General features: G+C 68.9%; 3 protein-coding genes across 5 annotated transcripts; 2 read left to right on the forward strand and 1 right to left on the reverse strand.

Annotated features, from left to right (window-relative positions):
- Positions 1 to 285: 285 nt before the first annotated feature.
- On the forward strand, positions 286 to 7,629 carry WDR54 (WD repeat domain 54). Its single transcript, XM_069798002.1, has 9 exons — positions 286 to 844; positions 1,765 to 1,827; positions 2,062 to 2,128; positions 2,525 to 2,581; positions 2,902 to 3,029; positions 5,064 to 5,164; positions 5,356 to 5,518; positions 5,712 to 5,786; positions 6,112 to 7,629. The coding sequence occupies exons 1-9, from the start codon at positions 626 to 628 to the stop codon at positions 6,241 to 6,243; spliced, it is 1,005 nt and encodes a 334-aa protein (XP_069654103.1). The 5' UTR covers positions 286 to 625; the 3' UTR covers positions 6,244 to 7,629.
- Positions 7,630 to 7,735: 106 nt separating this feature from the next.
- On the reverse strand, positions 7,736 to 13,898 carry LOC138688009 (rho-related BTB domain-containing protein 2-like). Of its 2 annotated transcripts, XM_069797979.1 has the most exons (9): positions 13,581 to 13,898; positions 13,365 to 13,468; positions 11,372 to 11,557; positions 10,333 to 11,261; positions 9,863 to 9,981; positions 9,394 to 9,544; positions 9,067 to 9,155; positions 8,810 to 8,915; positions 7,736 to 8,715 (listed from the first exon to the last, which is right to left on the reverse strand). In XM_069797979.1, exons 1-9 carry the CDS (start codon positions 13,770 to 13,772, stop codon positions 8,546 to 8,548), a joined length of 2,046 nt encoding a protein of 681 aa, XP_069654080.1. In that variant the 5' UTR covers positions 13,773 to 13,898; the 3' UTR covers positions 7,736 to 8,545. The 2 variants fall into 2 exon arrangements, with proteins under 2 accessions (XP_069654080.1, XP_069654090.1); XM_069797989.1 differs by lacking the exon at positions 13,365 to 13,468 and having other exon boundaries at positions 13,581 to 13,715.
- Positions 13,899 to 16,756: 2,858 nt separating this feature from the next.
- LOC138688012 (drebrin-like) lies at positions 16,757 to 23,714 on the forward strand. Of its 2 annotated transcripts, none has more exons than XM_069798014.1 (14): positions 16,757 to 16,887; positions 18,782 to 18,834; positions 18,915 to 19,027; positions 19,149 to 19,223; positions 19,742 to 19,876; positions 20,056 to 20,133; positions 20,289 to 20,440; positions 20,866 to 20,920; positions 20,995 to 21,069; positions 21,216 to 21,336; positions 21,455 to 22,681; positions 22,793 to 22,911; positions 23,278 to 23,350; positions 23,435 to 23,714. In XM_069798014.1, exons 1-14 carry the CDS (start codon positions 16,802 to 16,804, stop codon positions 23,533 to 23,535), a joined length of 2,463 nt encoding a protein of 820 aa, XP_069654115.1. In that variant the 5' UTR covers positions 16,757 to 16,801; the 3' UTR covers positions 23,536 to 23,714. The 2 variants fall into 2 exon arrangements, with proteins under 2 accessions (XP_069654115.1, XP_069654125.1); XM_069798024.1 differs by having other exon boundaries at positions 23,296 to 23,350.
- The last annotated feature ends 7 nt before the right edge of the window (positions 23,715 to 23,721 follow it).

Here is a 23,721-nt window from a genome sequence, read left to right on the forward strand (position 1 = left end):
ATACCCCAGTACCCCCCAGTACCCCCCAGTACACCCCAGCTCCTGCCAACCCACCCCCTCGCCCCCCCGGCCGTACCCCCCCCACCTCGGCCATCCCCCCCCCCGAAGAGGGAAGCGTCCCGGTCCCCATGGCAACGCTGACCCCGCCCCCGACGCACGGCGCACGGTGACGCCACCGCTGCGCGCCGTCTCCTACGCCATCACGCCGCGCCGCCGTCTCCATGGCTGCGGCGGACACCCAGTGAGCGAACGCGGGGTCCCGGGGACGGCGGGAATCCCGGGAGCGGGGACGGGGGGAGCGTCCCTGGGGGGGCGGAACCCGGGAGGCGGGGGACGGGGAGAGCGCCGGGGCAGGGACGGCCCTGCCTGGGCCGCTGCTGCGGGGGGTGCGCGGCCGGTGTCCCTGGCTCTGCCCCGGTGTCTCCGACGCTGCCCCGGCGCTGCCCCGGTGTCTCCGACGCTGCCCCGGTGTGCCTGGAGCTGCCCCGGTGTCCCTGGCACTGCCCTGACGCCGCCCCGCTGTGCCTGGCGCTGCCCCGGTGTCCCTGGCGCTGCCCCGGTGCTGCCCCGGTGTGCCTGGAGCCGCCCCGGTGTCCCTGGCGCTGCCCCGGTGCCGCCCCGCAGGATGTACCGCAAGGAGAAGAGCATCCAGCTGAAGAGCAGCAGCGCAGCGCTGTACAACAACCTCAGCGTGCTGCGCCCGCCCGGCCGGCAGCTCGCCTGCTTCAGCGCCGTGCACGGCCCCAGCCTGAGCGTGGTCAGCGCCGATGGGGTCGGCTTCTCCCACCGCCAGCTGCAGGCGAAGGAGGGTGGGATGGCCGTCAGCACCTCCGTCCTCACCCAGGTAGAGGCACCCCTTCTTGGGCCGCGGAGTCCTCCACGCTGGGTCGTGCAGCTCGGGGAGAGTGAGCGAGCTGCTGGCCTCATTAGCTGCTGCCTTCTTGCTGCCGGCCTTCCAGCAGAGCCCTCACCGAGGGGGCTGCAACACGCAGCAGCTGTTTAGACAGCTCTGCTCCCCCAACAGCCTAACAGGAAACAGGTTGCATAGCCCGGGCTGTAAGCAGTGCCCTGCTGCCTCCAAAGTGGAGCTGGAACAACCCCGTAAACAGCTCCCAATGTGATTGCAGAGGAGGTGGTGGGGAGGGATGGCTGCGCGGAGCGTAGGCGCTGGGTGGAAGGAGCGCGGTGCTGCTGGCAAGTTCACCAGAGCCAGTGGGAGCCGAACGGGACAGCACAATGTGACAAAGGGTGCCTGGGGTTTGCCATGACATCGTTTCTCAGTGTTTGCTTCAGTTTCTGTGCCCCAATGAGGACAACGCTCACCTCAGTAGGGTGCCTTGGCCTTAGCAGAGGTCTGCGCTTTAATGCCAGCCTGCTCTAACTGGGGTGGATGGGATCCATTGACCACAAGGCCCAAACGGGCCATCTGCTGAGTGCAGGGAGGAAACAGCGGAGCTATGGAGGGGGAAGAAAGGGCCTTCCCAGCTGAGTGCACGTGGCTGTAGAACTGCCAGGACAGAAGCAGGAGCCTGCAGTGTCCTAATTACAGGGAGGGGGAGAGGGAATGAGCCTTCTGAGAAGGTTTGTGAGACCTTGGAGAGGTCCCCGAGGATGGTAGGGACCCACCTCCTGTAACCCCTGACAGGAGCCAGAAACACACCCGTCTCTGGGCGACTGCGGACCATCCCTGCCCTGGCAGGTGGGGAGGGCTTTTGCCCTGTCTTCCCCCTCCCTGGACTCCTGCTGAGCTGCCTTTCCTTCCAGGCCGCGTGGTGCGTCCTGCCGTCGCGGGTCCTGCTGGTGCTGACTTCTCAGAAAGGGATCCAGGTGAGGCGGTTTTTCACGGAGGGCGAGAAGCAAAGTCATGACGCTGGGAGGATGAGCTCGCTGTGAGGACAGCTGGGCTCCTGGGAATGCGGGGGAACCTTCTGGAGGTCCCGCCATGCACCCAGAGGGCTGTCACTCTCACTTGGAGACCTCTCGGGGCAGCAGTTGAGCCTGAAGCCATAAGAGAAACTTCCCCACCCTCTTGGGCCTTACCTTGTCACTTTCTCTCTCCAGATGTACGAGTCCGATGGCTCCATCATGGTTTATTGGCACGCGCTGGATGTCGCAGAGCATCCTCCAGGTAAATCCTGCGGTGGGAGTGCCGAGAGGAGCCCCCCAGTCCCTCTGCACGCTCTCCTTCCCCAGATGTGCATGATACCTGTAGCGCAGCCCAGTTCCTCCTGGCCTAGAGACCCCCTGCAGCCTTGCTCCTGGACCTGTCTGGGATCGAGCCAGGACAGTCTGACACAGCAGTTTAGCAGAAGGGTCTGGAAGAGGTCATAGTGTCACCCTGACTACTCTGTCCTGGCCCATCGGGTGCCCAGAAAGGGGCTCAGAAGGGTTCCAGTATGGCAGCTATGGGACTAGCCTTAAAGATGAAACTCAAACAGGCACCCTGGTGCCTCATGCTGCTGCACCAGTCTCCCCAATCCTGGGAGGTGCCGCAGGTCATGACCAGCTCTTGGTTTCCTTTCAGCACAAGCAGTGTTTGCTCGAGGGATCGCTGCAGCTGGCGGACGCTTCATCTGTGTGGGTGAGCCAAGCCCGGGAGTTTGGGGAAGGACGAGAAGGGAGGGTGGTGCTGGGGGTGGGTGTCGCTGGGGCCCAGGGACGGCGTAACGATGTGGGGTGCAGCCAAAGGGGCTGGGTTGCCCTTGGAGCTGCTCTGTGGGAGCATCTGTGCTGAACAGAGGGGCAGGTTGGTGAGCGGCGTCTGTGGGGAGCAGCCCCTTGGAGGCAGCAGGTCTCGGGGGGAGCGAGGAGCCCGGCTGCAGGCACGGCAAGAGCAGGGGGCTCAGTCCCGGGATGGGGTGGGACAACTCCACGCTGATGCCTCCTCCGGCCTGTCCGCAGGGACGTCCTCTGGGCTGGTGCTGGTGTTTGACATCCCCCCCAAAGGGACGAACATCACGGTGAGCGAGGTTCTGGAGCAGCACCACGACGCCATCACCGACATCTCGGCAGAGTTGGGCCAGGCTCCGGTATGTGTGCGCTGTTGGCAGCCGCTTGGACCAGAGGAGCCGGTGGGGTCCCTGGCACTGGGATGGGATGGGGGTTGGGTGGGGACTCCAGCAGTCCCCTCGGCCCCACAGCTGTCTTGGGGATGCCTCGCAGGTGCAGGCTCTGGGAGCTGAGGTTTACCCAGGCCCTGGCCATGGCTGAACTGATCCCAGGGTGCAGCCCCTCACCCCAGGAGCCGGTGCTCTCCATGGCCGGCCCAATCCCCGCTGCAGGCAAGCTCTGGGGAGGCTGTGATGTGGCAGAGCTGCCCCAGAGCTGGCTACTTTCCACAGCGCAGGAGAGCGGGTGGCTCTGCCATCCCTCCCTTCACCAGGGACATTGGCTTTTCTGGCTGTCTCTGCACGAGGGGGGTCTCCCCTGTCAGGGTAGGATACACCTCGGGCAGGAGGTAGCTTGGGATTGCCACTTCCCTCAGCCCCTGCTCCAAAGAGCCTGTGAGCCATCCTGCCATGGCTTAGTGTGGCATCTCGAGGCGAGGCAAGGCAAACAGGAGTCAAATGTAGTTTAAAACGCTGCACTCGTACACTGTGGTATTTCAGGGCTGTTCCCTTTGCTGCCCCGGCAGCTGGGAGCAGCCACCCCATCAGTTATCCCACTGTCCCAGTTCCCATCGGCATTCAGCCCGTCTCTGCCTTCTTAGCACCTCGGTCTCCATGTTCTTAGCTGACTGAATCTCAGTCCTGATCACCCAGGCTCTGGGAACGCAGACGCTGAAGCAGAGAGGGGCAAGAAAGGTGGTGAAGGAGCTGATCCCCCCACACACAGCGTGGCTGCAGGAGCGCAGCTTGTTGCTGGCCCAGAGTATCCCGTGATCCATCGGGCTGAGTGCCAGAGGACAGAAGAGCTGTTGCAGCTAAAGGCCAGTTGTGGTACGAGAGCAAAGGAGCAAAAAAACTGGCCATGAATTAACCCATGCTAAAGTTTATGCTCCTGCCATCAGAGAAGTGAGATACTACAGCAGACCCTCCTTGCGGGAGTGCAGTGAGAGGAGGGCATGGGACATGTCCTGCCCATGTCTCCAGAGCCATCCCAGGGTGCTGAATGCCGGTACCAGGACCCTGCTTCTCCTCCCCAAGCCAGGCCCGGGGAGGGGTTGGTGCCTGCAGGTGTGAGGAAGCCAAGGGCAGAGCCATGCCCACGGGCTAGCTGAAGGGATGAGCCTTTCCCCCCTCATCAGCAGAGGGAGATAGCTGACCCAAGCTGCCAGCAGTACCAGTGACCTTTCTCGTGGCAGATGAGATAACTTCACCTGATTACAGAGCACAGCCTGGGACCAGGATGGGGCTTTCTTTAATTCAGCTCACTCCGGTTGACATCTCTGCAGGTGCACTAATTGGCTGCTTCATTATTGGCTGCTTCCTTCCCAATGAGGACACTTCCTTATACTTTCTCTAATTAGTTACATTTAACTTTCTCTGCATTTGGGACTCCCCTGAACAATTAATTGCTTAGAACTGGTTCCCAATTAGCCTGGATATGGAGCTTGTTTACACAAAAGCTGTTCTGTCATCTACCTCTGTCTGCGGTGACTGTCCTCTAACGCGCCTCTCTTGGACTTTGCACCATCGTTTGTTTAAAGACTTCCTAGCGAGGGAGAGATGGAGCCTGGTGTGTGAAATCCCAGGTGCCTGTAAGGTGAAGAGTGTCGAGACTCGGGTGCAGAAGGAGGGGATGCAGTCATTCTTCCTAGAAATTTATCCTGGGTATAATTAGCGTTGCCAAACACAAACATGTTTGAACTGCAGTGCCTACGAGTGATCCCAGCCAAGCCTCACTTGTTCACAAAATGTGTCAGCAGTTTCTGTGAGCTGTTAAACTTTAAGCTTGTTCTGCTGCAGGCTCTGGCTTTGCTTTGCAGCAACTTTAGTGGCGCAAGCAACTGGGGCAGCAAGAACCTTCTGCCTGGTGTGAGTCAGCTGCTCGCCGCCGCTGGCAGAGCCAGCTGCCCCACAAGCAGTGCCAGGGCAGAGGCTGACCTGCCTCTGGCTTCATAGGATGGGGCTGGTGACCTGGTGACCGCCGATGACGCCGGGGCCCTCTGCATCTGGAGCACGGGAGAGGAGTTCACCCTGCTCAGCAAAATCCCGGCCTTTGGGTAAGCCCGAGGGGCGGATGGAGCGACACAGCGGGGTCCCGTCAGTGGATGATGTCGGGCATCCCTGGTCAGGCCGCCTCAGTGTCACACAAGGGACAGGAGGGTGGCAGGAGGGGGACACCTGGAACCAGCCCCTGGCATGTGGGTCTGCAGCTGGGAAGGGAGGATGTGAAATGTGCCCCTGTGCCCAGCTGCTGCTGTGCCTCTGTGAAGCTGTGGAACGGGATCGTGGCTGCTGGCTACGGAAACGGGCAGATTCGGCTGTACGAGGCGGCGACCGGCCTCCTGCGTGCCGAGGTCAACGCTCACGCTCGATGGATCTACGCCCTGGACCTGGCACCGCAGACAGGAAAGGTACAGCTGGCTGCACCGGGGCACCTCAGCCTGTGTGCAGCATCCTGCCCTGGCATCCTGCCGGCCTGGAGCGTGGCAGCTCGTGGATGGCCAGGCAGGGGCTGCTCCCTTGCCCTGGCACACAGCACTGCCACCTCTGTGGCATCCCTGCAGCCTCCTGGTCCCCACGGCCTCTGTTCCGCTCCCTTTGCAGCTGCTGTCGGGCGCAGAGGACTCCTTTGTTCACGTCTGGAAGCTCAGCAGGAACCCGGACACCGACAATGTCGAGGTGAGTCTGGGCAGTGGCAGCCCTCACTGCGGAGCCTGCGGCAAGTATGCGGTACCCCAAGCTGTCGCTGCCCCGTGGGGTCACGACGCAAGTGCTGCTCTGTCCTGCAGCCTCCGGTGAGGCACCATGGCCACAGAGAGGGACTCACTGCTCAGTGGAAACCCAGCCGGGCCCAGTCGGAGCTGCTGTGGGGTGGCACAGTTCTCCTCTTTCCTCCTGCTGTGATCCCCAGTCCTGTCCTGGACTGGCGGAGGTACAAGCCATCTGTGGTGGGTTGTACTTTATTCAGTCTGTGCCACCGTTCCGGCTCTTCTCCCCGCTGCAGATCGAGCACTGCCATGCTGAGTGTGTGACTGACACCCAGGTCTGCGGTGCCCGCTTCTGTGACCCCGAGGGAAACTCCTTCGCCGTCACCGGCTACGACCTGAGCGAGATCTACTGCTATGGCCGGGCGTAGGCTGCGAGCTGCGGGGTCTGTCCAGGGCAGCACTGGGGCCACGCAGGGAGAGCTGGGCTACCCCAGCACCGCGGTGCATCAGCACCAAGGCACCGTAAGCAAAGGGGGTTCAGCACAGACCCCCGACTTCTGCTCTGTGGGGCCTGGGCAGTGGCGGTTACAGGGCTGTGCCCCCAGCAGGGTGGTAGAAATCTGTGGGAAGGTGGAGCTGAGCCAGGATCCCCCTCGCTCCCAAAGCAAAACTGCCCTCAGCGTGGTGTGTCCAGGCGCAAGGAACATGGGCTTGGAGCTGCTCTGGCTACGCAGGACCCTGAGCGGGTCCCTGGGCCAGGTGCTCTCCTCCTGCCTGCCCCCCCCAGCCTTCCTAGAGGGAAGGAGGCAGCATGGCTGGGAGCAGAACCGGCTCCCTTCTTCCCAGCAGCAGCTCTCATTCAGATGGGAGAGGATCCAGGGCAAACCTGTGTTACATGCTGCTCCAGCCGGGAGAGCCTCAGGAGCTGGTCCCAGACAGGGCGGTGGTGCTTCGTGGGTGCAGCACCCGTGGGGCCACCCTTCCCTGGGGCAGCACGGTTACCTGAGAGGAGGAGAGGAGCCTCTTCTGCCTGGGGTGCCGTGGGGACCCGTGGGTCCCTGTGGGACCTTGCATTCCAGCGGCTGCTGGCCAGATGTGTGGGGCCGCAGCTGTGCTCTTGGGCTGGAAAAGGCAGATGCAGCTGCACCGCAGTCCCTGCCAGGACACCCCAGGGACAGTCCCGCGGGTCCCCGCCAGCGGAGCCACCATACTGTCCCCCTGTTCTTGCCCCCCACCCCCCCCAGCTGGCTTTGGCCCTACCTCTTGCCCCAACCAGGCTGTGCTGGAAGCAGGGGGGCAGATGCTGTGCTCAGACTGCTCTGCCTCAGCCCCCCCCTCCCCTGCAGCACTCGGCCCCTTCCCCTGGGGGCTGCCCTGCCCCAGCCCTCCTGTCCCGGCCACAGGAGCGGACCGTGGCCCCAGGGATGAGCTCGGTCTCCGGCTCCGCTCCCAGGGCCCTGTGGGGCCAGGGGTGCACGGAGGGCCCCAGCCCCGGTGCTGTGGGGTGAGCTCAGCCCTGGGCAGGGCAGGGTAGAACTCCCGGCCGGAGCCTGGCCCCCACCACAGCCCCCAGCCCCTCCTGCCACACTGGGGTGAGGGCTGCAGCCAGGAATCCAGCTATGGGGCACAGACAGACACACACACACACACCCCCCAACGTGCCCCAGTCCTTTTTTTCCCCCCAAACACACACCACCTATGAGCCGTACCCCCTCAGATAGAGGTCAGTCCCCCCCATGCTCTACCCACCCCACCCTGTGTGCTGTATCTCCCCCAGCTATGGGTCAAGACCCCACGCTCCTGCTCCCCACCCACCCCATGTGCTGTGTACCCCCCACCCATGATAAATGCACCTGAATGGAGCCCCTGCTCTGTCTCTCCTTCCTGCGTGTGGGTGGGGGGGCAAGAGCTGAGTCCAGGCCCGTTACAAAAGGCTTTATTAAAGGTTAAAACAGCCGATGCTGAGAGGTGTGGGCAGCCCCGCTCACAGTGCTGGGGCAGCCGGGGCGTGGGGGGGCCCGAGGGCCGGTGTGCTCGTGGGGCAGGGGGTAAAAAAGTGTAAAAATGGTTGTGCAGTTCAGCCCGGGGACCCCGGGACACCCGGGCCAGGGACGATGGCCCCCACCACAGGGACACAGCCCGTGGCCCTGCAGGGGCACGTCCAAGGCACAGAGATGAGCTGGGGGGGCCAGGCCACCCTCCCCCCCGGGCAGGAGCAGCTCTTACAGCCACACAAGCACCCAGGGACCCCAGGGACCCCCGCGCCCATCCCACCCTCCTGCCCCGCTCACAGCTTGGCCCCCCCCCGCCTCTGTCGGGGGTTGGGGGGGAGAAAATACAGCACCGGAGAGCCCTGCCTGGGGGAGCACCTGGCATGGGCTGGGGGACCCCCCCGGGAGGAGGAGGAGGAGGCTGACAGAGCCCCCATTCCCTGCCTGCCCCCAGCCTGACAATACTGCTCGGTCAGAGGTAGCACCAGCGTTGGCCGGGGCGGAGGGGACCTTGCCAGCACGGCACAGCTCGGCATGGCCGGCCCCTGCTCCCGTGCCGGGAAAAGGCACGGCGGGGAGAACGGGCCACAACCCAGCGAGCGGCAACGGCGAGCAGCGCCTGTAAACAGCCGGGATGGGGGGGTGTAAACGGGCAGCGGCCAGGGAGGGGGGACACCAGCCCTCAGAGGGGAGAGGGTCCGAGCGGGCAGCCCCCAGCCCGGCCGTGCCCCCCCTCGGCTCAGGAGACGTGGGGCGAGGGCCGCCAGAAGCACCACTTGCTGCGGGTGTGCTGCTTGCGCTGCAGCTGCTCCTCCCGCTCCCGCTCCTTCTTGGAGCGCAGGTACAGGTCCTCCTCCTTCAGGTACCAGACCGGCGGCCAGCGGTGCCGCTCAAAGTGCGCCTGGTTCTCTGCAGGGGCACGGCCCCGGCACGTCAGGGCACGGCACGGCACGGTCCCCATCCCGACCGTGTTCCTGCCCTCGACCGTCCCCCCGCGCCATACCTGGGGACATGAACTTCATCTCCCGGGGGAAGCGGCGGCAGACGCTGTTGTAGTTGGTGCAGATGTAGTGCAGGCACCAGGCGGCCAGCTGCCGGGCGTTGTGGAACTGCGGGCAGAGATGGGGCTGAGCCGGGCACAGTGGGGGCACGAGATGCCGCAGGCAGCTGCCCACACCCCACCACCGCCTGCCCTGTGGGGATTTGTATCCCCCTCCCGCCAAGCCGCAGGGCTCATGCTGCAGCAGCCCCATCGTGTACCTGCGTCATCTCCAGGTAGATGATGACCTGCTCGTCGATCTCCACCCGCTGCATGAAGGCTCGCAGCAGCTCGTCCACCGCGTACTGCTCTGGGGGCGGAGAGGGGGGCTGTCAGCGCTGGAGGGGGGCTGCACACGCTGGGGACGTGCGCCCCAGCAGTCGGGCTGCACCCCGCGGCTAAGCCGGGTTCGTCCGGCTCTTACATAAGGACCCCATTAATGACACACTGGGGACACATCGATCCCCATCCCAGCAGTTCCGTAATTGTATTGGCAGGTGACGTCAATGGGGGCCGTGGCGGGGGGGGCGGGGGCACCCGGGCCTCACCTGTGAGCGCCTGCAGCCGGGGCAGGCAGAGGCGGTTGGTGAGGATGAGGAGCTCCATCGCATCCAGGTCGGGCGTGGGGGTGAAGACGCCGGTGTAGAGGAAGTCAAGGACGGCACGCAGGCAGGCACAGTTGGTGCCGGGCAGGGAGACCTGTGGGACAGGGGGTCTGGGGGGGGGCCCCGGCACGCAGAGCCGCCGCCGGCAGCAGGACAGGCTCAGCAGAAAGGACAGACCCTGCCCGGCCACCGGCAGCACCTGCCACGGCACAGCCCCCCCCACCCCGGGCGCAGCCCCCTGCTTTCTCTCTGGCAAGAGGGAAAGCAGGACTTGTGCGTGCCAGGGCTGGGGGTCCAACCCAGCCCCCAGCAGAGCCAGTGCTGCCAAAAGACACCCGTCCTCCCAGCAGCCCTATGGCAGAGCCAGCAGTGACACCCCTCCCACTGTCCTCGTCCCCGCACGGCCCCTCACCTCAGCAGCGTAGCTCTCCCGGAAAGCCCCCCGGAACATGGCCATCATCCAGTCGCAGCCAGCAATGAGCAGGGGCTTGTGTGCCGGCACGGCCCCATCATCCACACGGAAAACCACGTCTGGGATGGCAAGGGGACGGCCTCAGTGCAGGGACAGTCACCCCTCGGCCACCCCAGCCCCTGACACGGCTGGCCCAGGGACACGCACCCCAGGCACCGCCTGCAGCCCCCCCCACCAGCTATGGCTGACCCAGCCCAGGGAATGTGGCACTGCCACCTGGGTGCTGGGGATGGCACGGTGAAGGGACGAGGCCTCGGTGGAGGGAGGGGGATCGGGGTGGCCGGGAGCCCCGGGTCCATGCAGGGCACTGTGGGAGCCAGGACACCCGGCTGGAGGGGAAGGAGCCGGTTGATGTCCCTGGCCAGAGCAGCCCTCGCTCTGCCCTCCCCCCCGGCCAGGGACCCCCCTACCTGCGAAGACCCCCTTCCCCAGGCACTCCTTGATGCGGTTGGCACGACGGACATGGAAAGCCTTGGTGATCTCCTGGTTCATGAAGCTCTCCTTGTTGAGCACGTTGGCCACCATCATGCGCAGGTCGAAGACCTCCAGCAGCTCGGCGATGGTGGCCACCTGCATCAGGTCCCCGCGGGCCTGGTCCAGCCGCCCGGTGTAGAGGTACTCCAGCACGGCGCGGAAGGGTTCCGCCTGCACCCGCCGGTCCATGCACACCACCGCCATCCGCTTCTCCCGCCCGGCCACCGGGTCCGCCACCAGCTCCCAGCGCATGCTGACGAAGCCGCGGCCCCAGGCCGACAGGTCACGGCCGCCGCTGCCGGGGGCCGCACCGTCCCCCGCCGTCGGCCGCAGGGCATCATCGCTCTGCGAAGTCCGCAGCGGGGCGCGCGCCCCCTCGGCCAGGGCCCCCCGCTCCCCGTCCAGGCTCTTGGTGCGGGCGGCCGGCTCCTTGGCCCCCCCCCGCGGCCCCTCCAGGGTGAAGAGGTCGTAGAACTTGGAGCAGGAGGTGGCCAGGTAGACGCGGTGGGCGAAGACCCGCTGGCCGCCCTGCAGCTGGAAGACGACATCGGCGCAGAGCGGGGTGCAGAAGAGGGCGGCGGGGCCCCAGCCACGGCTTGCCGGCGGGTCGGGGACCTGGATGACAGGCGGTGGGGGCTTGGGGGGCAGGAAGGGGGCCTGCAGCAGCGGCCGCTGCATCTTCTTCAGGTGGGACTTCCAGAACTGGAGGTGCCGGCGGGAGATGAGAGCGGCCCGGATGGCGTTGTCGAAGACGTCCTTGATGCCGAACTGGGCCACCACACTGGTCTCGTAGTAGGGTACCCCCAGCTCCTTGGCCACCTCGTGGCCCCGCTCCGGGGGCAGGATGTCCGTGGGCTTGATGGGCCTGGGGGGGGGGGGGAGAGTGGGGCTGTGTCACCGCGCACAGAGGGGCCCTGGTCCCCGGCCGGCCCCCCGGCCCCGCCAACCCCCACCCGCCCGGTGCGGCAGCCTCACTTGGCCAAGGGGCGCCGGGCCCGGTTGACGGCCTCCAGGTCGGCATAGCGCAGGTCCAGCTGGCACCCCACCAGCACGATGGGCGTCCGGGGGCAGAAGTGCTTGATCTCAGGGTACCACATCGTCTTCACGTGGCGCAGGGAGTTGGGGTTCGCCAGTGAGAAGCAGAGCACGACCACATCTGACCTGTGGCCAGGAGGAGGAGGAGGACGAAGAAGAGGGTGAGGGCAGCCCTGTCCCTGCGTGACCCACTGTCACCCTGCATCCCCAAGCCACCCTCTGCACGCCACCTTGCTCAGGGAATGGCACTGGGGTCCCATACCTGTCCAGGGACACACAGCCTGGGACCCCCCACCTACCCCGGCAGAGCTCTGCCCCACAGACCCGGGGAGCCTGATGGCCCCCGAGAGCCCCATGGCTGCGCACGGGAACAGCCAAGACCAAGGAGGGAGCCGAGGGCACCCGGCTCTAGGTCACCATGGTCAGCCAAGTCAAGGGCTGCCCCAGCTCGGGTACGGCACAGGGCCCCAGAAACACCCTGCAGAGCACCAGGGCAGCAGCCAAGCACAAGCGGGTGCAAGGAGGGGCCCACGGACAGCGGCCCGGTGAGTGCCGGAGCGTGTGCCGGCCCCTGGCACAGGCAGGGCTGCAGGGACTGACCCTGCCTGGACACCCCAAGCCCCTTCCCTGTGCCCGGCATGGGGCTGTCACACTACCGCCATCGTCCCAGCCCTACGCCGGCACTGCCAGTGCCTCGGGGGAGCCTCCCTGGGCAAGGTGACAGGAGACGTGCGGGAGGTGCCAGCAGCACCCAGGTCCCCAAAGCCCCCGGGGACCTTATAAGGCGGCCGGGAACAGCCACGTGGCCCCAGACCTGGTTTGTTTTTAGTCTGCGCCTTCCCGAGACGTGACCAGGAGGCGCATTTGGAGCCGGGCCCGTGTCAGGGACCAAGATAGATGCCACCCGCCGCCTCTCGCGGGCCCCCGGCCAGCACAGGAGCTGCCGCTCACCCGCAGGTGATGTTGGCCCCAGGCTGGGACCCAGCACTCACCGCCCTGTGGGGTTAAAGCCAGCAGTCCCAGCGGGGCAGGCAACACCAAGCACCTTGGGCACCCGTGGCTGGGGCAGCCCCCCACATCCCCCCCAGCCAGGGTTGCCCCCACCCTGCGGCCAGTGCCCTGGCCCCTGGCCCCAGGCAGTGCGGACAGGAGGTTAGAGTGTGCCGAGCCGTGCTGGCATGGTGCGGCAGGCGATAAGAGCATGGACGTGCCAGTGGCCACGAGGAAGGGGGGTGTTTACAGCACAGGGAGCGTGGGGGGGCTGGGGGTGTGGTGACCATTTGGCCATGGCCCAGGGGCATCTCCTGCTGCCAGGCCAGCACTCCCAAGGGAAGGGTCCCAGCACCCCAGAGCCACCCCCCCCTCCCCAAACAGGTCAGCCCCGGCATGCCTGGTGCTGGCTGCCCCCCAGGGAAGCCACGAGCACCGGCGTCTCCCTGCCCACGGTGGGGGGCTGTCGGGGCCCACAGCCCTGCTGCTGTCCGAGCTGTGGGCCATGGTGCCCCCAGGGTGCTGAGAGCAGCCCCTGGCTGGGGGGTTGGGATCACGCCCAGCTCCCCCCGCGGGTTTGGGGTGCCAGAGCTGCTCTCTGGGTGCTGGCAGGAGCCATGGGGACCCCTTCGGCTCCACGTCCCCCCAGGGAAGGCAGGGCTGGGGCAGGGTGCTGGCAGAGGTTTGGGGTGCAGGTGATGGGCGAGGGTGCCGGTGGTGGGATGGGGCGCTGGCAGTGGTTTGGGGTGCCGGTGGCAGGGCTCGGGGTGCCGGTGGTGGTTTGGGGTGCCGGTGGCAGGGCTCGGGGTGCCAGTGGCAGGTAGGGGTGCCGGTGGTGGTTTAGGGTGCCGGTGGTGGGGCTTGGGGTGCCGGTGGCAGGTAGGGGTGCCGGTGGCAGGGCTCGGGGTGCCGGTGGCGGGGGTCGGGGCGCCCGCGGTCCCACCTGCCATAGGCGAAGCGCCGGTCCTTGTGGTGGTCCCCGAAGGTGTCCCAGAGGCGCAGGGAGACGCTGACCTCGTCCACCACGTCCCGGGAGCGCTCCAGCACCTGCCCGGACAGGGACCGCCGCCGTCACGGCCCCGGCCCCGGCCCCGGGGCCCCGGAGCCCCGGAGCCGTCGTCCCCACCCCCGCCGCCCCCCGCGCCCCGGTGCCCCGCACCTCCTGGCAGACGCGGTACTGGTCGATGGCCCAGACGGTGGGGACGTGCGTGGCCAGCAGCTGGTACTGGCTGAGCGTGGCGTTGCAGGCGCGGGCGCAGATCAGCCGCGTCTTCCCCACGGCGTTGTCGCCCACCACCACGCACTTGATGGTCTCGACGTTGGGGCGCTCGTAGTCCACGTCCAGGTCCATGGGCGCCGCGGGGACGCCGAGCCCCGGGCAGCGGCCCCGCACGGAGCGGCCGCGCTCAGCGCCGCCCCCCGCCCATGCCCGCGCCGCTCCGCCGCTCCGCCGCCCGCCGCCCGCCGCCGCCCGGGCCCGTTACCCCGCCCCGCCTCGCCCCGCCGCCAATCCGCGCCCGTCCCGCCGCTCCGCCCCGCCCCGCCGGCCCCGCCCCGCCGCCGTCGCCAATCCGGGACCGGGCCGCCCGCCTAGCCCCGCCCCACCCCGCCCCGCCGCCGCCAATCCGCGACCGCCCCGCCGCGGCCCCGCCCGCGCGCGGACAAAGGAGCGCCGCCAGGGGGCGCCGCTCCACACGTGACTGCCCCCCCTCCCTCCCTCAGCAACCCCCCCCCGCCCCGCCAGCCCCCGGACACGCCCCCCCGCCCCCCTCCGCGGCCGGCTGCCATCGGCGGCCACGCCCCCCGCGAGGGGCGGGGCCGGGTACACGCCCCTCTCCCACGCCCCGCCCACCCGCGGGAGAGAGCGGGGGCACCGGCGACAGCGGCGACAGCGGCGACAGCAGTGACAGCGGCGACAGCAGTGACACTGGCGACAGCAGCGACACCAGCAGCACCAGTGACAGCAGTGACACCAGTGGCAGCAGCGACAGCAGCAACACCAGGGACACCGGCGACACCGGCGACACTGGTGACAGCAGTGACACCAGCAACACCAGCGACAGCAGTGACACCAGCGACACTGGCGACACTAGCGACACCAGCAGCACCAGTGACAGCAGTGACACCAGTGGCAGCAGCGACAGCAGCAACACCAGGGACACCGGCGACACCGGCGACACTGGTGACAGCAGTGACACCAGCAACACCAGCGACAGCAGTGACACCAGCGACACTAGCGACACCAGCAACACCAGCGACAGCAGCGGCACCAGTGACACCGTTCACCCCCCGCAGACCAGACTCCCGGTACAGCCAGCGCCCACCTCTCACCAGTGCGCACCAGCATGAACAACCAGTACCAGTACGCACGACTGGGAAGAGTGACACCAGAGCGCTCGGTACACACCAGCAACACCGGGAACAGCACCAGTCTCCAGCACTGCCCTGTGTCCCCAACACTGCGCCATGTCCCCCCAGCACTGCCCCGTGTCCCCCCAGCACTGCCCCATGTCCCCAGCACCACTCCCAGCCCCATGGCCCCCAACCCGTCCCAGGGCCCAGGGGGGGAGCCGGGCTGTGCCCACCGTGGGTCTGATCCTGCCCCCCCCCCACTGACAGGCTGCCAGGTCCCCACGGCTCCCCCCGCACCAGCACCGTGCTGGTCCTGCCACCCCACCCCAGCACCCGTGACCCTCCATCGGGACCCCCAGGACCCACCGGGACCCCCAGGACGGGTGGCAGGCTGGGTGCAGGCCCTGGGCAGGGGGCCACGGCGGGGAGGGGGGATCTTGGAGGGTTAGTGGCTACTATGGGCTGGTGGCCTTGGGTTGGTGGCTGCAGCAGAGGGGCCCCCTTGCTTGGGGGGGGGCTGAGGCACATGGGACCTGGCCTTGGGCTGGGGGCATCCCCGGGCCCCCCCTGCTCACGTTCGTGGGCAGGGGGAGCTCAGGGATGCCCCCAGCCCCAGGGCCCCATTTTCCAGCCACGATGAATATTTTCCCTCTCTGGGGCTTTGGGGTTTGGAGGCCGTGGTGACCAAATAAGGGAACGGGCCGAGCGCAACTTCGCCAGGACGGGGCCGCTGGTGACCGATGGGGGGACAGGGGACAGGGACCCCCCCCAACGCCAGCCCCAGCCCGGGCTGAGCATCCTGCACCCCGGCTTGCCCACACAGCCCTGCCTGCAGTCCCGCATGCTGTCCCTCTGGGACCTGCACAGCACCCACGTCCCAGTGGGACCCACTTTCCAGTGCTGGATCCTGGCACAGCATCCATGTCCCAGCATGGGACCTTGTACAGCACCCACATCCCAATGTGGGACCCTGCACAGCACCCATGTCCCAGCACAGGACCCTGGCACAGGACCCATGTCCCAGTGTGGGACCCTCATCCCAGTGCAGGACCCTGGCACAGCGCCCATGTCCCAGTGCAGGATCCTACACTGCACCCATGTCTTGCTGTGGGACCTTGAGACCTGCACCCACGTCCCAGCGCAGGACCCTGACGCAGCACCGACATCCCGGTGTGGGACCCTGCACAGCACCCCTGTCCCAGTGTCAGACCCTGATCCCAGTGCAGGACCCTGGCACAGCACCAGCATCCCGGTGCAGGATCCTGCACAGCATCCGTGTCGCAGCATGGGACCCTGGCACAGCACCCACATTCCAGTGTGGGACACTGGGACCTGCACTCATGCCCCAGCACAGGACCCTGGCACAGCAACCATGTCCTGGTGCAGGACCCTGCACAGCACTCACATCCCAGCGGGGCCCACTTCCCAGTGCTGGATCCTGGCACAGCATCCATGTCCCAGCATGGGACCCTGGTACCGCAACCATATCCCAGTGTGGGATCCTGGGCAGAGCACCCATGTCACAGTGTGGGATCCTGCACTGCACCCACATCCCAGTGTGGGACCCTGGGGCCTGCACTCATGTCCCAGCGCAGGACCCTGGCACAGCACACACGTCCTGGTGCAGGACCCTGCACAGCACCCACGTGCCGGTGTGGCATTCTGGCACAGCACCCCTGTCCCAGTGTAGGACCCTCATCCCAGCGCAGGACCCTGGCACAGCACCCACGTGCCGGTGCAGGATCCTGCACTGCACCCATGTCTTGGCGTGGGACCTTGAGACCTGCACCCGTGTCCCAGCGCAGGACCCCGGCACAGCACCCCTGTCCCGCTGTGGGACCCTGGCACAGCGTCCGCCTCCCGGTGCCGGGTGAGCCGGTTGCCCCCGGGCAGCGGCCCCCCGCCCCGCCCGCCCGCCCGGCGCCGCCGCCGCCGCCGCCACCGCCCCCCGCCCCGCCCGGTGCCGCCCGGTCCCGCCCGTGGGCGGTGGGGTGGGGGCGGGGCGGGCGCAGGGGCGGCGGGCGCGGGATGGCGGCCCCGGGGCTGGAGCGGCACCGGCTGGCGCTGCTGGCGGCCAAGGAGGACGTGGGCAACCCCCGGGCCGGGACCAACTGGTGAGACTGGGGACGGGACCGACAACAGGCACCGGTCGCCGGGAATGGCCACCGGCACGGGCCACCGGGAATGGGCACGGGCCACCGGGAATGGGCACTGGCCACCGGCATGGGCCACCGGCAATAGGCACCGGGAACGGCCACCGGCCACCGGGAACGGCCACCGGGTACCGGCATGGGGTGGGGGGCTCCGAGACACACCGGACACCGGCACCGGGACGGGACGGGACGGGGCGCGGGGGGGGGGACGGGGCGGCGGTCCGGGACACCGCGGGGTCCCGGCCGGGACGCCTGGTGGGGGGTGCCGGGATAGGGGTTGCCGGAACGGGCCCGCGGTCCCGGGGCTGAGCCCCGCCCGCCGCTGCGCCCGCCGAGCCGCTCTGGGAACCGGGCGCCCGGTCCCGCCCCGCCCTGCCCGGCCCCGCCGCCGCCGGGCTGGGAGCGGCGGCGCCGCCGCCCGGGGCACGGCCCGGAGAAGCGGGGGGGGACCGCACCAGCGGCACTGCTGGGGCGGGGGGGGGTTGTGGCCGGGCACCGGCTCCGGCCGCCGGTCCCCGGCGGGCCGGGGCTAGGGAAGGGGCCGGAGGGCACCCGGGGGTGCCCGGGGCGGTCGGGGCGCCCCGCCCGTCTGCACCCCCCACCCTGCCCGGGCAGCCCCCCGGGGGGGAAGAGAGGGGGAGCAGGGTCCCGCCCCCGGGGTTCCCGGGCCGGTCCCGGGTCGGTGCCGTGGGCGCGGGGCTGGAGCCGGCCTCCTCCCGCCACCCGGCACGGCGGCCGGGGCCGGGGGGGCCTCGCCCCACCGGGCTGACATTGGGGCGGGGGGCGACGGCCGCGGGGCTGCACCGGGCCCCGCAGCCGCCCCTCACCCCGCGGCGGCACACCGGGCTCGCTCGGCCCCTGGGCCGCCCGGGCGCTGCCCTCTGCCCCCAAACCGCCATCCCGGGCAGCGTGCCGCCGCGCCTGACCTCGGCTGGCCCAGCTCTGGCACCCGTGCCTGCCGCCGGACAGGCCCGCCGCATGCGGCCAGCGTGCTGTGGCCTGTCGTGGCATTTCGTGCCGTGCCCTGCCACGCCGTGCCACGCCGTGCCATGCCATTTCGTGCCATGCTGCACGTGTGCTCCCAGATCCGGGCTGTGTCCCAGCCGGCACGGCGCGCAGCGTGCCGCCACATGCGTGTGTAATCGGAGCCACGCGGAGACAAAGAGGCGGCAGAGCTGATGGGGAATGCCCGGCCGGGGCCTCCGCCAGCGAGGGGTCCCTGGCCACAGAGCCCCCCCCCGTCCCCAGCCCCGGGCAGGGGGTCCCGGCACAGCCGGGGGGCCAGGGCTGCTCCCCCCTCTCTGGGCAGGCAAGGGGAGGACGGGGCTGGCGGGTCGGGGTCTGCCTGGCCGGTGGGGAGGGGTCCCAGGCAACCTGCAAGGTGCCAGCCCGGTGCTGGGTGACACCAGCATCGCCCTCAGGAGCTTGGGCCAGGGGCAGCCTGGGGGGGGCCGGGGGGGGCCCATGCTTCTGCGGCACTTCCCGCGGCCCCATTGTCCCTGGGGCGGATGCTGCCGGCGGCACTTCCACGAATTCAGCCCGGGTGGGCGTCACGGGGTGGGGGGTGCCCCTGGGCTGGCAGGTCCCCAGGCTGCCTCCCCCCGGCCCCCCCAAGCTCTCCCCAGGGCAGCTCCCAGCTCCCTCCCCCAGGAGAGCCCATGCCACCAGCCACGCTGCCCGGGGGGGGGCACCTACCGGCCGGCACTGCCCGGAGCAGGTCGGTGGCCACCGCCTGCCGCAGCCGGGGACGTCTGGGTGGCCATGCTGCCGGCCACAGGTGACATTGCCAGGACAAGGGCAGCTGCCCATGCTGCTCTGCTGCAACCCCCACCCCGACCCCCCTCTCCCCCCTCAGGGCCGTCTTTGCCTATGAGAAGCACCATGACCTCAAGCTCCTGGACTCTGGAGGTAACGGGGAGCAATGTCGCTGGGGCGGGTACTGGGGGATCCCACTGTGCCCACCTCCCCTGACCACCTCCTCCTTGTAGCCGGGGGTCCGGATGAGCTGGCTGAAAAATTCTCCATCACCAGCATCATGTACGGGCTGTGCCGCATCCAAGACCCCAGCACCGGCGCTCACCGCATCGTCCTCATCAATTGGGTGAGTAGCGGGGCTTGGGGGGGGGTGTCGGTGCTCAGAACATCCTACCCCTCCACCCGGGATCCCGGGGGACAGGGACATGGCACGAGGTCCCAGCCTAAGCAGTGCATGCCGGTGCCAGGTCGGGGAGAAGGCACCGGAGTCCCAACGTAAGGCGTGTGCCGGGCATCTGCCCGCCATCAGAGCTTTCTTTAAGGTGAGTTTATGGGGGGCACGGGACCCAGTTCCCAGCCCCGGTGCCCCCTTTGAGGGGGCCGGGGCTGGGAACTGGGTCCCGTGCCCCCTTGTGTGTTGTCCCCCCCCCATCCCAGCCAGCCCCGACCTTTGCTTGCTGCGCCGGGTGCATTCCTGGCTCTGCTGACTCAGACGCTGCTGTTCCCAGTTCCCAGCCTTGGCCGACGATCCGGGGTTGTGGTTGGGCTCCCTGCCCCCCCCCCCGCCCTGGCCAGATCCTGCCCTTGCTTGGTGGGATCCTGTGCACCCCCCCGCTTCTGCTCCCATGTCCCAGCCCCCAGAGATCTGTCTGGCTCCCACATCTGGATCCGGCTCCCACATCTGGATCCAGCCCCACATCTGAAGCTGGCGAGCGTGGGCAAGGGAATGGCGCCAGGATTCCCTGGGGAGGCTGCAAATCTGTCCCAGGGGGGAGTAGAGCATGGGGGGGGGCCATGGGTGCTTGGGGCGGGGGATGACGCTGTCCCGTCTCGGCGGCAGGAGGCCAGTGTGGTGCTGAGCGCCTGCCGCGCCGAGGAGGTGACGCAGGAGGGGCTGAGCCGAGCGCTGGCACAGATGGCCCCCGCCGCTGCCCCCGCCAGGAGGGTGCCCCCCCCAGATGCCCAGGAGCTGGTGGTGAGTTGGGGGTCCCGAGGGGGGGCGTGGGGTGCCCATGGGGATGGGGACCAGCCAGGAGGGCACCTGGTGGGGTGATGGGGCTCTCGCCCACCCTTACCAGTGCCCTCCCTGAGGGGTCTGTGGCTGGGGGGGGCCCCCGGGGCTACTGCCCTGAGACCCCGGCTCGGTCCCCGCAGGGCACCAACTACCGCAAGACCAACCCAGCGCTGGAGATCCACCGGACCAAGCGGGACTCCTTCTGGGCCCAGGCTGAGGTGAGGTGCAGGGGGCATGGGGGGGGGCATGGGTGAATCCCTGAGAGCCCCCCTGGCATCTCCAGGACCGGGGTCCCAGCTGCTGGCTCAGGCCATGAGGGTGCCGGGGGCTGAGCCCGGTGGGGGTCCTGGTGCTGAGTGCGGTGTGGCCACAGCGCGAGGAAGAGCAACGCAAGGAGGAGGAGCGGCGGCGGGCGCTGGAGGAGCGCAAGCGCTGGGAGCGGGAGCGGATGGAGGAGGAGAGGCGGGAGGCAGCTGAGCGCGAGCTCCGCTTCAGGGAGAAGGAGCGGATGATCGAGGAGCAGCGGTGAGGGCAGGGGCACGGGACGGGACCCATGAGCCTGGCCCTGGCACGCGTGCCCATGGTGGGACCCACAGCCCCCTGCACCCTGCAGTGCCCCCAGCCCCGTGGGTGCTCTCACCATGGGTGCCCCTGGTGGGACCCACAGCCCCCTGCACCCCGCAGTGCCCCCAGCCCCGTGGGTGTTCTCACTGTGGGTGCCCATGGTGGGACCCACAGCCCCCTGCACCCCCGCAGTGCCCCCAGCCCCATCAGCACTCTCACCACGGGTGCCCATGGTGGGACCCCAGTCCACCGCACCCCCAGCTTCCCCATCCCAGTGCCCCCAGTCCCACGTGGCTCCGAGCACGGAGACCCACAGCAGGACCCAGAGGCTCCTGCGCCCCACGGCTGCTCCCCCGTGCCCCCTCTGATGCTCCCTGCCCTCACAGGAAGGAGCAGGCACGGCTGGAGGCAGAGGAGCGGAGGAAGGAGAAGGCACGATGGGTGAGCGAGGCAGCTGGGCTGGGGAGGGCGGGGGGGGGGAACGTGGGCTGCCCGACTGTGCTCCGTGCTTGCAGGAGCAGCAGCAGCGGGAGCACGAGGAGGCCATGCGGGACCGCGGCCGGCGCAGCGAGTCCATCGAGAAGGCGGCCGTGAGTGCCGGGGCCGAGCGCCCCATCCTGCCCTGTATGCCCCCAGCCATGCCGCAGGCTGTGCCACAGGCTGAGCACCCTGCCAGCCATGCCGTGGTGCTGCACGGCTGTGCCGTGGCCCCGCTGACAGGTCTCTGTGCCGGCAGGAGGCGGCTGTCCTGGTCTCCCAGCGCTCGCAGAACCCCCGGGATTTCTTCCGGCAACGGGAACGCTCGGGGTCCACTTCTGGCACCCCGCTGCCAGCATCCCCCGTTGGCACCAGGACCGGTAGGTGCCCCCGTGGTGGGAGGTGACGAGGCCGGGTCCGGGGGTGCGGGGCAGCAGTGGGGGTCACCACCCCCCCGGGCGGGCAGGGCCGGCTGCTGACCCCTGCCCCGTGCCCCAGGTGCCCGTCGGCCATTCCTGCGGTACCAGCGCAGCCTGACGGAGTCAGCCTTCATCTTCCGCCGGCCGGACCCCCCACCCTCACCCGGACCCTTCCACCCTGGGGCATTCAGGGCTGCACCCCCCCCCAGCCCCCACCGACCCCAGCCTCCCCTCCCCACCAGCCCCATAGGGAAGGGGACCCCTCCTTGTGCAACCTTGGGGAGCCCCCCCAGCCCCATGGGGACAGGGACGCCTCAGTGTGCCACCACTGGGACCCCCACCAGCCCCATAGGGAGGGGGACCCCTCCTTGTGCCACCTTGGGGAGCCCCCCCAGCCCCATGGGGACAGGGACGCCTCCCTGTGCCCCCACTGGGACCCCCGCCAGCCCAGTGGGGACAGGGACCTCTCCTTGTGCGACCCTGGGGAGCCCCCCCAGACCCATGGGGACAGGGACGCCTCAATGTGCCACTACTGGGACCCCCACCAGCCCCACAGCGAGGGGGACCCCTCCCTCTGCCCTCACTGGGAGCCCCACAAGCCCTGTGGGAAGGGGGACCCCTCCCTGTGCCACCCTGGGGAGCCCCCCCAGCCCAGCCCGGGCAGGGCCACCCCATGCTACCAGCCCCATAGGGACAAAGCTCCCTCCCTGTGCCACCATGGGGATCCCCCCCAGCCCTGTGGGGACAGGACCCCCCCCTCTGGCCAGCCCCATAGGGACAGCCCCCCCAGCTCCCTGTGCCACCTGGGGACCCCCCAGCCCAGCAGGGGCAGGGTCCCCCCCTGATGTGCCTGGGCCAGGGTCCCTGCTCCCCACCAGTCCCCCCAGGATGGGGTGCCCCCCCGGCCCTCTTGGGTCGACGTCCCTCGACAGCACTTGTGGGGCAGAGCCGCTGCCCCCCTGCAGCACTCCCGGGCTGGGGCCCCCCGGCAATCCCCCCTGGCAGCCCCCTCTGGGCATCGAGGAGGCTGTGACTCTGCCTCCCCCCAGCCCCCCTGGCACTTCCCAGGATGAGGATGGACCCCCCCTGGATACCTACCCCCTCCCCAACCCCCCCCCATGGGTGTCTCTGGGGCTGCTGGCGGGGCCAGGCGAGGGGGTCCCGAGCCCCCGGGGGGGGTCCCCCTTACCTGGGCTGACACCTGCCCCGATGCCCCACACCGGGACCCCCCCGCGCAGCCCCAGCCCCCCCAGCCTGCCAGAGGATCCAGCCCTTCCCTGCCTGGCACCCCAGGAACCGCAGCCAGGTGGGTGGCGGGGGACCCCCGTATGGGTCTGGGGGGGGTGATTCCTGCACCCCAGACCCCTGCCCAGACATGGGAGCTGGCGTGGGGCTCAGCCTGCCCCTCTCCCCGTAGGGCCTGTGGGGCAGCAGGGGCAGGAGCCAGTCTGGGGTGATTCAGGGCACAACGGCATTGGGGGCCAAGAGCAGGGGGGCTGGCTGGCCCCCTGGGAGCGGGACCCCCCCCCGAGGCAGGTACTGCAGCAGTTGGGGCGGCATGGGGCTGGGGGTGATGGGATGGGACTGGGGGCAGCGTGGGGCTGAGGGGGCACGGGGCTGGGGGCTGAGGATGGGGGAGGGTGGTTTTGGGACTGGGGGCGATGGCTGGGAGGGGGCAGGTGGGGGATAAGGCTGGGGGGTTGGTTCTTGGGGCCGGGATGGGGCTGGGGGAGATCGGACAGGACTGGAGGCTGAAGTTGGGGGGCAGGGTGTGGGGGACAAGGCTGGGGGGGGCAGGATGAGGCTAGAGTCAGGGGCAAGGCTGGGTGGTGGAGCTGGGGGGGGGGTCCCTGGGTGGGGGCACAGGCACAGGCATGGCTGGGCATCCTGGGGACCCCTCAGGGCCCCCTTGTCTTGCAGGGAGACGAGGACGACACCATCCTCCTGCCGCAGCCCCTGCACAAAACCAAGCCAGGTACCCCCCAACCCCATACCCCCCCCCCCATACCCCCCCAGTACCCCTCTGCCCGGCTCAGCCCCCATCCCTCTCTCTGCCCAGGCTTCGCCCTGCTGCTGGCCCGAGACACCCCCCACCCGCAGCTGCCCGGGGGCACCAGCCCCCCTGCCGAGGACGAGGACCTCTCCCCCCATGCCGTGTAGCGGCGGGGGGGGGCCGGCAGCCACTTGGGGGAATCATCTGTATGGCACCACGGCCACCAGTCCTGTGCCCCCCTGGAGCCCTTTCCCCACACATCACAGCCACCCCCCGCTCACCCCCAGCACTGGGGCTGCAGCTGCAGCCCCCCCCCCAACCTCCTGGTTTGCACCCCAATAAGCAGCTTTGGG

Source organism: Haliaeetus albicilla, chromosome 1 (assembly GCF_947461875.1).
Source record: "Haliaeetus albicilla chromosome 1, bHalAlb1.1, whole genome shotgun sequence".
Taxonomy (NCBI): Eukaryota; Metazoa; Chordata; class Aves; order Accipitriformes; family Accipitridae; genus Haliaeetus; species Haliaeetus albicilla.